Below are 14,484 nucleotides of genomic sequence, written 5' to 3'. Positions count from 1 at the left end.
ACATTCTATAATCGGGTGTTGCGATTATACGAATATCAGTGGTTGTATCCTGGGATTCATTATCTCATCCAACCACCATACTGCGGGAGATATTTTGAATTAAAAAAAGAGATCATCTCGCCTCTACTTTTCGTTTTTCCTTAATCCGCTTTTATAAAACGTTTTTCTGTGTCTCAAATCGTTTTTTTACATTGTAATAGTTGTCTCTTCTAAATTTACTTCCTACAAATAATCCGTTTACTAACAAAACTGTACAGTTTAATCGTTTAAGAGATAATTGTCACAACCATTTAAACTGTTTTTAAAACACTCAATTTTTATGATAGAATCATCTACTTTCCAAAGTCCAAACTACGGTGTTCTTCCTATTACTAAGACTACACTAGGTTCCACGACAGGTTCAGCCGTTCAGCAACACATTTTTAGATGCAAACAACAACAACAACAAAAAAAAAAAAATTTAGTCATCCGGAAAATAAAAGGGCGAGTAGTAACAACTAAACAAGACAGAAATTTTGCCATCGTTTAGCGTGTGCGGCTCGAGAATTTATCAATCTCTCTTATTTCAAGAAACATTAAACTAATCTATAGAACATTAGTTTTGTTTTAAGGTGTGAGCTTTATTAGTTACTTTTAATTTCAGTTTAACAGATTCGCCGGTTTACATGCTCCGGTGATTACGGTAATCAAATATGTCCCACAGTTCTACGTCGGACAAGTACACTTGATAGGATTCCATGTGGTGGTCCCCATGTGGTTAGTCATCACTCATCATCCAATCTCAGCCTTCAATCATGCCTTCCAAAACATTTTCTTTACTCACTCGAGGCTAAAAAAAACATTGTTTCTTTCTCTTTATAATGATAAATGTGACTTTGTTTGCATATATTTAGTTTACCTCATCTATTTATATCAACAGTTCAATTCTATTTTCTATATGTTATGTAGATTCCTACTTATACCAAACCACACATGTCTTATTGTACGTATACCATGTGACAACTTAAATTGTATAATTTGTATAGCTCAAAAATATTGAAAATAGGTGACTAAAAAAAAAATTAGAGTAGGTGTGAAAAACAACAGTAGTTTAAAACATAGTTAAGACTATAAGTCTATAACGATGGTTTAAACTTTGTACCAAAAAAAAACACTATACCAATGCATGGAAACATTTTTTATATTAAAAAAAGAGTGACGAGCACATACATATTTAAGAAAGTAGTAAATCATTCTTTTTAGATTTTGTCTTTTTACTATATGATTCTCCATTAGAGCATTAGTATTCTATTCGATAACCCTGTGTTGGTTTAGACATCCATGTTATTTGTATCCAGCTGGTTTGGACATAATTAACGCTTAGTAAATTTAATCAAGAATATCAAAATTTATGAATCCAAAATCGATCCGAATTTCATAACTCCTTAGTAACCAAAACACTAGATCAAATTCTATAATTATTTCTGAAATTCATATATACATCTCTCGCGGAAATAGATGCTTTACTTTCTTATATTATATTACTACATTTTTATCCAAATTTAAAACAGCTATGGGGTGAAAACTTGAAAATTAAATGTTCAAACAAAAAACTTGAAAATTACTTAATCATTATAAGAAAAATAACTAGATTACTACTCGAAATAACCTTCAATTGCGTTGATAATTATTGTGGATTTTTTAGGGGGTAACATCACTTTCCTTCATGAAGTTTGATAATTGAGTTTTCTTTAGCTTCCAAGTAACATAATTACCATTTATTTGCTAATGTCCGTTACCTACGGACCAATCATGTGTCTTGCAACAAAGGGGAAATTATGCTTAAGAAAGGTATTAGGTGTGATACTAAAACAATAATTTCTTCTTTGGTTTTAAAATAAAATCTAAGATACTATAACAACTGTATTATGATAATGTATGACTTTTAATTGTAAAGTATTGGGAGTTATCCGTGATTATATATTAGTATATATAGTGTAGAAAACTCGTATTCCACATGCAACCCGTGAACATTATAAGACATATCATCATAACTACGTAATACTATCATCATCATCTTTATAGCTACAAAATGTTTCAAATTACTAGGTAATGCAAAACAAACAAAAAAGTCATTACTTTATCATTTAGTAACCTCTTTTTCTTTAGTTTTGCTAAATACGAAATCTATTGACTTTTATTAAATTGAAAAGAAAAACTTTAATCTAGTTGTAACCTCAACGATAAAATGGTTATAAGCTCTAACTGTTAAAATAGAAACTAATTTAGCCATTACAAGAAAGTCTTGTATACAATTCAATACATTACCCCAAAATTAATACGTTACATACACATATCAATAGTTATCAATGTAGATGTCGCAAATTTAAAGGGCGAAAATATTGAAAGCAACAAGAGAGTGGTCATCCCAACGCGCCTAAAGAGAGCGTGGAAACATCTTTATCAAATCTGAGTGGAGCAACATTGCCTTTATCCGTACATAAATAATTATGATTGGGTGTTGTGAATCACGCGCTCTTACCCACACGTAAGATTGGCAATAGACATCTTCTGATACACACATAGAGCCATAGAGGGAAGCGCAAGACCCAAACATTTATGAATAATGGATTTGTATTGTACGCATGAACTTTTGTACATAATACACTACTTACTAATATAGTGTATATGTATATTGTACGCATGAACTTTTGTACATAATAGACTACTTACTAATAGACCCAAACATTTATAATATAGTGTATATAAATATTCTATACTTAAATACAAGATGATTGGGATGATTAGTAGCAAAGTTTTAAGAAACAAATTCTGAAGAGTAAAATAAAATAAAGGAGGAAAATAGCAAGGAAATCTATTTTATAAAAACTCTTGTAACGATGAAGAAAGAGAATATTGCGAGTCAAGAAAAATAAATACAAGATTTTTATACACAATGTAATTTATATATACATCTCCGTTTCACTTCCCTTACCAACACACATGAGAACACTCCAATAGTCTCTTCTTCTTCTTCCTCTGCCTCCTTCTCCCAAAATATCTCTCTCTCTCATAATGGCAGTGTTGGCTTTGGTTTTATGTGTTCTTACAATTCTTGCGGATTTAACAGCAATTTATGAAGCAAGAATCCCAGGAGTTTACAATGGAGGAGGTTGGGAAAGTGCTCACGCTACTTTCTATGGTGGCTCTGATGCTTCTGGCACCATGGGTGTGTTTTTCTCTCTCTCTTCTCTTCCACCAAAATTTTACATTTTTCTCATCCCTCAATTTAAGTTTAAACCAAAAGTTTCCATCTTTTTGGTAACCCACATTGTCGAAATAACGGTTGCATCAAATGTTGGAATCTTGTAGCCAATTTGATAATTTTCGTGCTAATTTTACTCCAAAGGTTCCAACTTTAGTACTAACCCAACATAAAGTTTCCATTTTGTGCTCATCACTGCTAACTAACCTACCACATTGTCAAATTATCGGTTACATAAATTTCAAAATCTTGTGATATTGTTATTACTGTTTTATTTACCACAAAGGTTTCAACTTTATGCGAACACATTCTAAACTCAATTTTGCTCTGTTTTTGTTTGAACCAGGAGGTGCTTGTGGTTACGGCAACTTGTACAGCCAAGGCTACGGTGTAAACACGGCGGCTCTAAGCACGGCTCTGTTCAACAACGGATTCAGTTGCGGCGCTTGTTTCGAGCTTAAATGCGCGAGTGATCCCAAGTGGTGCCACTCAGGAAGCCCTTCCATCTTCATCACTGCCACCAATTTCTGTCCTCCGAACTTCGCTCAGCCCAGTGACAATGGCGGATGGTGCAACCCTCCTAGGCCTCACTTCGATCTCGCTATGCCTATGTTCCTCAAGATCGCCGAGTATCGCGCCGGAATTGTCCCCGTCTCTTTCCGCCGGTAAGAACTCACTATCATCACTGAAAATAAATTTAGATAAAGACTTTGTTGATTTGCTTTTTAGATTGGTTGCTTGAATTTGGACAAATTAGGGTAAATTTTGGTAGAGTTAAAACTTTCGGGTGTTTAATGTTACATTTTAAAAGAATCCGGGTGCGGATGAGAAGTCTTACCCTGGATTCTGAACGGCTGGGGTTAATGCTGCTCAAGTTAAAAGCTTAGGTTCTTAGACCTAAAGTTGTAGAAACACTGGGGTTCGGTTGAAAAGTCTTGAGTCTGGATTCTAAACGGGTGGGTGCTATGTCTACAATATTCAAAACTTTGGGATTTTTAACTTAACAATTTAGAAATATAGTCTTTTATGTCTTGAAATCTGAAGGACTGCGGTAAATGATGTTAGAACTAAAAAGCTTAGGGTATTAGAGTTAACATTTTAAAAGCTTTGCCACTTTGGGATTCGGTTGAAAAGGCTTTACGTCTAAATTCGAATAGCTGAGGTTAATTCGGCATCATCAAAAGTTGTGGTATTAAACTTAATAATCTAGAAATATAGGGCTGCGGTTAAAAAGTCTTATGTTTTGATTCTTGGCGCGAGTCGTCGGTGCAGTATTTATGTCGGGTTTCGTATGCGGCTATTTACCAAATCTTAAAGATCTTATTTTCCTGCAAAAAGACGAAACTGTCCTTGCAACAATCCCTTTTTTACTTTTCAGTACAAATAATAAAAGTCGTGGGTAACAAATAATGAATGTGGGTTCTTATAGTCAACACGCGTTTTCTCCTACTTTTTGTTTGCTTTGTTGGGATGTAACAATGACGAAACTACCCTTGTCTTGTTCTTATTAATTACTAGAGTGCCATGCCGGAAAAGAGGAGGAATGAGGTTCACGATCAACGGTTTCCGTTACTTTAACTTGGTTCTGGTCACAAACGTCGCCGGAGCTGGAAACATCGTGCGGCTGAGCGTGAAAGGAACAAGAACTTCGTGGATGAGCATGAGCCGAAACTGGGGGCAAAACTGGCAATCAAACTCTGTTTTGGTTGGTCAGTCACTTTCGTTTAGAGTCACAGGCAGTGATCGTAGAACTTCCACGTCGTGGAACATTGCTCCGGCTCATTGGCAGTTTGGTCAGACTTTCATGGGAAAGAACTTCAGAGTTTGAAATGGGCAATTTCGGAAAATCAGCTATTGAAAAAACCATTTGATTAGTATTGTCTACGTATTATTACTAGTTTACTACTCCAAGCCGAAGGCAATTAGTAATTGAGAATATATATTATTATTTTTCATGTTTCCAAGACCACTAAAAATTCCAGTTTTCTACCTCTGATGGTTTTTTTGTAACGTGTTCGTTGGGGAGTGTGAAAGTGGACAGTGGCTAAAATGGTTCATGGTGTTTTTTTTTAGCGTGTTGGGTATTAAATGTTTAATGAGTTTCCTTTTGGGGTAAAATTAGAAGTTTGTTGAAAGTAGAAGGAGCTAAAGTAGATGGAAAGAGTTCTGCTATTAGCTATTTCTTGTTTGTAATGGTTCTTGTAGACCTCTATATTGTAATATATGAAAGTTTGGGTATGTTATGGTTTAAGATATTTACTTTTTGTATAGTAAGACTGTAAGAGCATTTGCAACATGCCAAATTTTGGATACTAAATGGAAATAATGAGAATATGCACTTGATTGATGTCATATATTGGTTTTATATTTGTAAACCCCAATGTTGTAAGCTTTATTCTCATTGTTGGTTAATATACTTGAAATAAAAAAGTAAAGAATTAATTGATTGGTCATGAATATTTGAGTTATCTACGAAAAATGTTGGGTGGACAAAAAAAAATATGAATAAGGATCCGAGGATTTTATGGGAATGCATTTAGAAGCCTAAAACAAAACAGATGATAGTGAAATTTTGTACACAAGCAATGAGATAATTACGAAAAGTATTAATATTTCCTTATTCTCTCAGCCAAACCCATACCATCCAAAATAAATTTACTTATTATATAGCTTTTATGCATGTATTTATAAATATATATAAATATATATAAATATATATATATATATATAATATAGATGATAAATGATCAAACCCATTTTCATGTACCCAATGTGTGAAGAAAGCAATGGAGGAAGTAGAAAAGAGAAGAAAAGGGTAGAATGGGAAAGAAGAAAAGAGAGTCACATCAAGGAAGAAGGAGGTCCATTGGGTACTTAACGAGAGAAGAAAGCAGATGAGATTCGCACATGGGTGGTGGGCTCTTTTTGTTCCCTCCCTATACTATCAATAATTTTTGCTATTAAACTTTTAGAAATAAATGTCATACGAAAAAACTGAATTTAGGTTTTAAACTGTGACCTTTATAATCTTGCAAAACGAATAGAGCAAAGTGAGATCAATCAAAATGTTAAGAACATTTACATCATCAATACGCACATGATCAGGAAGACGAAATATATATATATATATATATATATATATATCTTCTATTATTATTTGGAAAATATAATTTAAAAATAATCTTTAGGTCATGTGTGATTTACAAAAGTGTCATATTGATGCGTCATTAAAGAGAATTTTTCAAAACACATATAAAAAATGTTTGTTTTACTAGAGTAATTACATTATTTGCCTTTAACATCAATTTGGTTAGAAATTAGTTTATATCAATTATATATTTAATATTTAACATTTAATTTGTAAAGATATTATTTCTCTTTCTATTTTTTAACAACAGATTTATAAAAATTTAATACATAATATTACTTAGGTTACAAAATAGTGAAACACTATATTTTTTATATCATATTTATTTGATCTTAATTTTTTTTTAAATCATATTATCCATTTAATAAAAATTTTCATTTTTTCATACATATAATAATTAAGTTTTTTCTATTAAAATTTAAATATTTTAGTCTGATGTTGAACCGGTTAGATAGAACATATTAATCATATTTAGTATATTCAAATGTGTAATTTTATTTATACAAAAGATACTATTAAATTAATTATAAAATTTACAATTATCTAGCATTTATGCAATTATATTACAAAATAAATATAATTATAACTATTATTTGTGATTGTATAATCAATACATAAATTTGTAATTATAAATATCAGTTAACATTTTTTAATTATATATATATATATTATTTTTGCATATTCGAATACAAATTTGTGATTAAAATTTATTCCGCATAGAGTGCAGATAATCATCTAGTATATATTATTTGGTAACCTAAAATTTCGACGCGTACACTTTCGATTAATTCATTATTAGAAGATGTAATTAATTCTTTGAATCCCTTTATGAATTACAATCAATCCAAAATAGTTATGGCTTGTTCGTTTGCTCATCTCGATAGATCATCCAGCTAAAACAGTCAAATGATATTCGTTTAATTATATTAATCTACTCATCTAGATGGATTATCTAGATGGTTATTTGGATGACTTATAAATTTATGAAGAAATTTGAGATTCATCCAACTGATTCAATTTGAAGCATCTGGTTGAACATGATTCAATCCAAAAAATCTTGTTTTTTTGTTAAAAAATGTAAAATCTCATTTTTCTATCAAAAATGTAAAATTTCGTTTTCCGTCAAAAAACATAAAATCTTATTTTTCCTTCAAAAACATAAAATTTTATTTTTCCGTAAAATCTCATTTTTTTATCAAAAACGTAAAATTTTATTTTTCAATAAAATCTTATTTTCCCGTTAAAAACGTAAAATATCGTTTTTCTGTCAAAAACCTAAAATCTCGTTTTTTTCCGTCAAAACATAAAGTCTCGTTTTATCATCAAAAAACGTAAAATCTCATTTTCCATCAAAAACCTAAAATTCCGTTTTCCCGTAAAAAACGTAAAATCTTGTTTTCCCGTCAAAAACATAAAATCTCCTTTTATCGTCAAAAACGTAAAATCTCGTTTTTCCGTCAGAAAACCTAAAATCTTGTTTTCCCGAAAAAAACATAAAATTTTGTTTTCCCGAAAAAAACATAAAATTTTGTTTTCTCGTCAAAAACATAAAATCTCGTTTTACCGTCAAAAAATGTAAAATCTTGCTTTGCCGTCAAAAACGTAAAATCTCGTTTTCCCGTCAAAGACGTAAAATCTCGTTTTCCCATCAAAAAACGTAAAATCTCGTTTTCTCTTTAAAAACTTAAAATCTTGTTTTCAATTAAAAACGTAAAATTTTGATTTCCCTTCAAAAAAACGATAATCTTGTTTTCCCGTCAAAACGTAAAATCATGTTTTCTTGTCAAAAACGTAAAATTTTGTTTTTTCTGTCAAAAAGCGTAAAATTTCGTTTTTCCGTCAAAAAGCGTAAAATTTGTTTTACCGTAAAAAACGTAAAATCTTGTTTTTCGTCAAAACGGAAACTCTCATTTTCTTGCCAAAAACGTAAAATTTCGTTTTTTACCATAAACAAGTATTATGTTTTCTATACAAAACAAAATTTTATTTTTATCAAAAATGTAAAACTATAAATTTAATATGTTTAAGATTCGATTAAATTTATAAACTTATAGTTAGATTAAATAATTATTTTAATAATTTTGTTATTATAACATAAAAATAAAAATATATATCTTCAGATTAAAATGACCAAATAAATAAAGATTCATTGCTCATTTGTCATTTGCTCGTTTAAGTGTTCGTTTGTTCATTTGTTATTTGCATCATTCAGATAACGCATCCAAATGAATCAGTTAAATGGATCATCTAGATGCAAATGACAAATGAGCAAACAAATAGGAACTTATTCTCATACTCTGATAATATATGAGATACTCAACACATACATTGCTAATAACATCCAACTTGTACGTCAACTTTCTACTTATCAATTTTAGTTTGGAAAAACATAAGTTTGATATCTAATTTTATGATAGATAACATAAAAGTGTACAGTTTCGTTAACACGATATCGGAAAATATAATTGATTCTTTGGATCATTTACAAACCAGCTTAACTAATTCGTTATTACAATGCATTATATATCATTTCGCTTATTTTTTGGATCATTTTCTAGCATAACTGGAACTGATTCTTTGGATCATTTTCTAACGCTTTTACATAATTATGCATTATCAATTTATCATTTCGCTTATTGCATCTAATTACGAAAGCAATTCTGAATATTTCTAACAACTTGAAATCAACTTGCTCACTTAATGAATCTTTGACAATAACAAACTTTTGATTAGATTTTCGCTCTACAAATTTGTTTTCATATAAATTTATGATGATTTCATCTCAAAAACCCTAGCTTCCGCTATCTTAACCATTGTCATCAACGTTAATAACTTCCTTGGGACCAATTTCACTAGTTCTAATGTAAATTGTGCGACTTTTTGCTCACTAATTTTTTTTTTTATTGGTTCGTCTTCTTTTTCATTTCATGCATTTTTGTTACAACTAATTCATAAAATCCAAAAGTAAAGCCCATCAAAAGCCCACGTTTAATCGCTGCCTACTTTGTCAATGTTGTTAATAGATTAGGCTTTAGCATTATCCACTTTCTTAGAAAATTATTGAAACTTTAATCTAAGAGTTAGGTAAAGAAAAAATAAAAACAGATCGACTTGGCCAACAAAGAACAACAATAGATTAATAACGACAAATACAACAAAAGTAGACTTAATCCAAACTACTCAGTCCTCGTGACTTAAAAGTTCAAAAACTAATAAATATTCATTTATGTCTCTATTACTCGTTTTGCCCAAACTACTACTACTATTTCATTAAACTAAAATTTTGGTTGCAAGTTAGGTCAGCTCGTGGAATGTCAGATCTTGAAAATCAAACGGTTCTTAACTCGCCACGTCATCGACTATAAGTTAATCTGTCCCTATCCTCAAAGAAAAAAAGGCTCCAAAGGCAAAACCTTTTTTTTTGTTTTGTTGACTCATTCGGAGATTCGGGGAAGAAGACGAAGAAGATGAAGTGTTTTCACTTCACCAACGGCGAGAAGAGAGGAGGAGGAGACGAAGGAGAAAACGGCATCGTTTCAAAGGCTTCGAGACTCTCATGGGCTCGTTCTTTAAGCGTAGCGTCTTCAACCGCTTCCGACCCGACTCGCCGGTCCGAGTTCGACTCGGACTGGAGTTTCTCGCCGGAGCGTTTCGGTTTCCCGAAGCCACTGAGTCAACGTTGGATCGGTGGAATCGCCGCCGAGAACGATCTAAAGGTATTCACCTACGGCGAGCTGAAATTGGCTACGAAAGGCTTCAATAGAGCTCTTTTGATCGGCGAAGGAGGCTTCGGTTGCGTTTATAGAGGCGTCGTCGTCGTCGATGGTTTCGATTCTAAGGTTAACGTCGCCGTGAAACAGCTTAATCGTCAAGGTTTACAGGCATGGCTCCTTCATTTTCTCTGTTCTGCTTCATTAAATTGCTCCAATTTGTGATTCTCCATTGATGTTCTTTGCTCAAATTTTGAGTAATCTTTGTGGTGTGGGTTAGTATTCAGGGGCATAATGAATGGATAAATGAGGTGAATTTTCTAGGAGTAGTGAATCATCCAAATCTTGTGAAGCTTGTTGGTTATTGCGCCGATGACGACGAGAGAGGGATGCAGAGGCTTTTAGTTTACGAGCTAATGTGCAATAGAAGCTTGGAGGATCATCTTGTAGGCAGAGTAGTATCATCTTCTGTGTCTCTTCCGTGGATGACTAGGTTGAAGATTGCTCAAGACGCTGCTCAAGGCTTGGCTTATCTTCATGAAGAAATGGATTTTCAGGTTAAGTCCTATTTTGCATTTCCCACATTCAAAACGGTTTATGGTGGTTTTGTGGTTTTTGATTGTTGTTAAATCTTGTAGTTGATTTTCCGGGACTTCAAGTCTTCAAACATCTTGCTTGATGAGAGGTTTTGTGCTAAACTCTCGGATTTTGGATTAGCTAGGCAAGGACCTCGTGAAGGACTTGGTCATGTCTCAACTTCAGTATGTATTCTCTTTGACTATTAAGAGCCTCTTAGATATTATCTTGGATTCTTAAACTGTTGTTGTTTAAAAGGTTGTAGGTACGGTTGGTTATGCAGCTCCAGAGTATGTACAAACAGGGAAATTGACAGCGAAGAGCGATGTTTGGAGCTTCGGTGTAGTGTTGTATGAGCTGATCACGGGAAGACGAGCAGTGGACAGGAACCTACCTCGCGGGGAGCAGAAGCTTCTTGAATGGGTGAAACCTTATGTATCAGACTCAAAGAAGTTCCATGCGATTGTGGATCCACGGCTCCAAGGAAGGGACTACTCTATGAAGTCTGTTCAGAGAGTAGCTGCGTTAGCTAACAAATGTCTAATGAAGCAGCCTAAGTCTCGGCCTAGGATGAGTGAAGTGGTTTCAGTTCTTGGAAGCATCATTGATGAAGAGAGGGAGAACGCTCCTCCTCCACTTGCTGATGAAACAGAAGAGATCGTCGAAGCTGAGCCTGAGGTGGTGAAGCAAGGGAGTAAATATCGGAAGAAGGTTCTTGATATAAGGGATAAGATGAGCTTAAACAAGTCTCTTTCGAAGCTAGACTGGCGAAACTGGACACCGGGACTGGTTAGAACATGGTAAAGTTAGTTTCTTCACTGTATATATAAACTTCTTAGCCAAAGATTAACGTAAAAAGTCTCTTGTTTGTTACTATCCGAATCGTCTTGTTGTGCATTTGCTTGTATATACATGTTTAGAAAACAGCTCTCTTTGTTCTCTTTTTGAGTTTCTTACATTTAACAGAGCTTGAAGTTGGAAGACATGAGAGATCATTTATGCTTATGTTAGTCAATTCTCTCACTACAAAGATCTCAATTGTCAAGTCTCTTGTAAATGAGCCATGAACGGTACATAAGCAGAAGCAAAACTGTACATCCGAAACTAAACAGTGTAACATCTCATCGTTTCTTGCTCAGACAAACAGAGGTGAATCAGAAGGGCGTGGATAAGCAGCAGCTATACCACCTACAGCTGTTTGCCGAGCAAAACCTGCGTTTGGTTTTTGGCTGATCACAACACTATCGCTTTTCCTACGCATCCTTCTCTCGATCTTATCGATGTTTCTTCCTCCAGCTTCATGCAAAGTTAGGATGTGTTCAAGGTGAGAAACAACCTCTGTCATGTTTGGCCTCAGCTTTATCTCTAAAGTGAGGCATCTCAGAGCCAGAGTAGCTACTTTACATGCTTCTTCCATTGAGTATTGATCTTGGAGACGGTTATCAATAACTTTGAATATCTTTCGTTTGTTTGCAAGAAACGGTCTTGCCCATTGCACCAGCTTTTGTTCTCCCGGTGGACGGTTCTTGTCAAGAACTCTACGTCCAGACAACAACTCCAAAAGCACGACACCGTAGCTATAGACATCACTCTTGGTCGTTAAATGGCCTAAGGATAAGTGAAAGAGTCAGTAAGTTACATCAGAAAGAAGTTATCAAATCATAGAACGAAAAAAAAAAGAATTTCTGTAGACTAACCGGTCGCGAGATACTCAGGAGCTGTGTAACCGTAAGTACCCATGATCCGTGTAGAGACATGGCTTTTATCACCTGTTGGACCGTCTTTAGCCAATCCAAAATCAGAAAGCTTGGCATTGTAATCCTGTGATCGTTTCAAAGAGAAAAGAGTATATTGGTTTTCAACATAAAGCCTTAAACTTTCAAACAGCTTTTATCATCATATCAGAGACAGAAATGTATATTACCGAGTCAATAAGTATATTCGAAGTTTTGAAATCGCGGTATATGACTTGAGTCTCTGCGCTGTGTAGAAAAGCTAGACCTTTTGCAGCACCAAGAGCAACTTTTAACCGGAGAGTCCAAGATAACGGTTGGAAATACGAACCTCCTGCAAATTCAAGAAACAAGATTTGAATACTCAAAAAAACATTTTCAAATGAACAGATTCTTGAGAAGACAAGAGGGAGATAGAGAGAGAGATGATAATACTTCTGAATAAATGATTCTCTAAGCTTCCACGAGGCATGAACTCATACACAAGAAGACGATGCTCATCCTCTAAGCAATAACCGATAAGTTTCACAAGATGAGGATGAGAAAACTGTCCCAAGTAATTCACTTCCGCCTGCAACATCATTATCAAAGAAACATAAAGAAACAATCTTCAATCTTATCAAAAGTTTCAAAAAGATCAAACTAATTTAGCTTTTTGAAGTATACCAGCCATTCTTGATGACCTTGCCAACCATCTTGGTTAAGCCTTTTGACAGCAATAACCATACCGGTTCCCGGTTTGGATGCAGAAAGAGATTGCTCATCAATCCATCCTTTAAAGACACAACCGAATCCACCTTCACCAAGAACACTATCTGGTCTGAAATTCCTTGTTGCTAATTTAAGCTCAGCAAAGCTGAAACTTTTGAGGTTTGGAGATTGCAAGATCTCTCCTTCGGTTCGAGGGTTTGTTCTGATGGAAACAGAAGAGCTTTTGCTTCCCATGCTTTGTGTATCGTTGGCCTCTGAGCTCATATACTTTGGACTCGCACCTATACAAACACCAAACAAATAGTTTGTATACAAAAAAACTTTAGATTTCACATTTTTGAAAATACCCATTTCTTGTAAAGTAAAGTGTTTTCTGTTGTTAGAGATCAGACAAATCTAAAAAATCTGCATTTTCGTGCTTGTCTTTTGCTCTTGACTATGATGAGCCGTGAATTAACCAAACACTCAAAAAGACAAGAGTTTTAGATGATTAATAAATTATTAGAGTAAAAAAAAAAAGACAGATTTGTCAAAACATTAAGCCTAACTTTTAAGTTAAGTCCCCTTATGCCCCAACCACCAAAAAACCTAACCTCGAATTGATTAAACAATAAATGAACAACAAAATCAAAAAACATTTAGACCTTACTTTATGGCTGACACAAATAAATCTACTTTTAAAGCCTCAAAATTAAATTTTTGTTATTCAAAAATCAATATTTGCATGAGCAGTGTTGGGATAACTTAAGTAAATAATGAAAGCTTTAAAGTATGTACCTGTATTACTTGGGCTCTCAGCTTTAATCTGCGCACTCAAGCAAATCCCCATGATTTGAGTGACGAATCAAACAAAACCCTTTCTATATTATAGCTCAAAGATCAAAAAGGTGTAAACTTATCAATAGAAATTGAAAAGGTGAGGAAGAAAAAGATTAAACTGTGAGGATAAAGAGATTTTGCAGTGTTTTTTGTTTTTCTTTTGGCTGGATAATAAAACTATAATATCAAAGAAACAGAGCAAGTAGAAAATGAGAAAGGAACTAAATTTTATTTTCTTTGTCAACCAAGAAATAGAGAGAGAGACAAGTTTCTATCGATACTTTGCAATTTTGCTGCAAGTAGCTGAGAAAGAGAGAGAGAAAGAGAGGCGTTGGGAGATGGCATTGATGATGGACCGGTCCCGCATTTAAACCCATCTCTTTATTTTCTTCATTTTTGCAATATACTTTCATTTAAATTCAACGTCAATTTTGTTTTTTTCTGTCTCCGTCAATTTTGTTTTTACATTGGAAGCATTGTTTAAGATAAATGAGTTTTGTAAAGAGAACAATATATGAGGTTTAACAAACAAACAAAAAATGG

The 14,484-nt window shown here is 33.5% G+C and overlaps 3 protein-coding genes across 4 annotated transcripts; 2 read left to right on the top strand and 1 right to left on the bottom strand.

Annotated features, from left to right (window-relative positions):
- Positions 1–2,953: 2,953 nt before the first annotated feature.
- On the top strand, positions 2,954–5,495 carry LOC18027819 (expansin-A6). The gene is made up of 3 exons (XM_006409865.2): positions 2,954–3,208; positions 3,591–3,909; positions 4,763–5,495. The coding sequence occupies exons 1-3, from the start codon at positions 3,055–3,057 to the stop codon at positions 5,070–5,072; spliced, it is 783 nt and encodes a 260-aa protein (XP_006409928.1). The 5' UTR covers positions 2,954–3,054; the 3' UTR covers positions 5,073–5,495.
- Positions 5,496–9,700: 4,205 nt separating this feature from the next.
- On the top strand, positions 9,701–11,619 carry LOC18027818 (serine/threonine-protein kinase PCRK1). Its single transcript, XM_006409864.2, has 4 exons — positions 9,701–10,273; positions 10,390–10,659; positions 10,741–10,863; positions 10,937–11,619. Exons 1-4 carry the CDS (start codon positions 9,860–9,862, stop codon positions 11,480–11,482), a joined length of 1,353 nt encoding a protein of 450 aa, XP_006409927.1. The 5' UTR covers positions 9,701–9,859; the 3' UTR covers positions 11,483–11,619.
- A 46-nt stretch (positions 11,620–11,665) lies between these two features.
- LOC18027503 (probable serine/threonine-protein kinase PBL10) lies at positions 11,666–14,270 on the bottom strand. 2 transcript variants are annotated; one of them, XM_006409863.2, is made up of 6 exons: positions 13,900–14,270; positions 13,078–13,403; positions 12,847–12,982; positions 12,603–12,745; positions 12,376–12,499; positions 11,666–12,286 (listed from the first exon to the last, which is right to left on the bottom strand). In XM_006409863.2, exons 1-6 carry the CDS (start codon positions 13,949–13,951, stop codon positions 11,814–11,816), a joined length of 1,254 nt encoding a protein of 417 aa, XP_006409926.1. In that variant the 5' UTR covers positions 13,952–14,270; the 3' UTR covers positions 11,666–11,813. The 2 variants fall into 2 exon arrangements, with proteins under 2 accessions (XP_006409926.1, XP_024016663.1); XM_024160895.1 differs by lacking the exon at positions 13,900–14,270 and having other exon boundaries at positions 13,078–13,552.
- Between the last annotated feature and the right edge of the window lie 214 nt (positions 14,271–14,484).

Source organism: Eutrema salsugineum, unplaced genomic scaffold (assembly GCF_000478725.1).
Source record: "Eutrema salsugineum unplaced genomic scaffold, Eutsalg1_0 scaffold_10, whole genome shotgun sequence".
Taxonomy (NCBI): domain Eukaryota; kingdom Viridiplantae; phylum Streptophyta; class Magnoliopsida; order Brassicales; family Brassicaceae; genus Eutrema; species Eutrema salsugineum.
The sequence above is the reverse complement of the archived record's forward strand: the minus strand, read 5'-3'. Positions and strand labels throughout refer to the sequence as shown.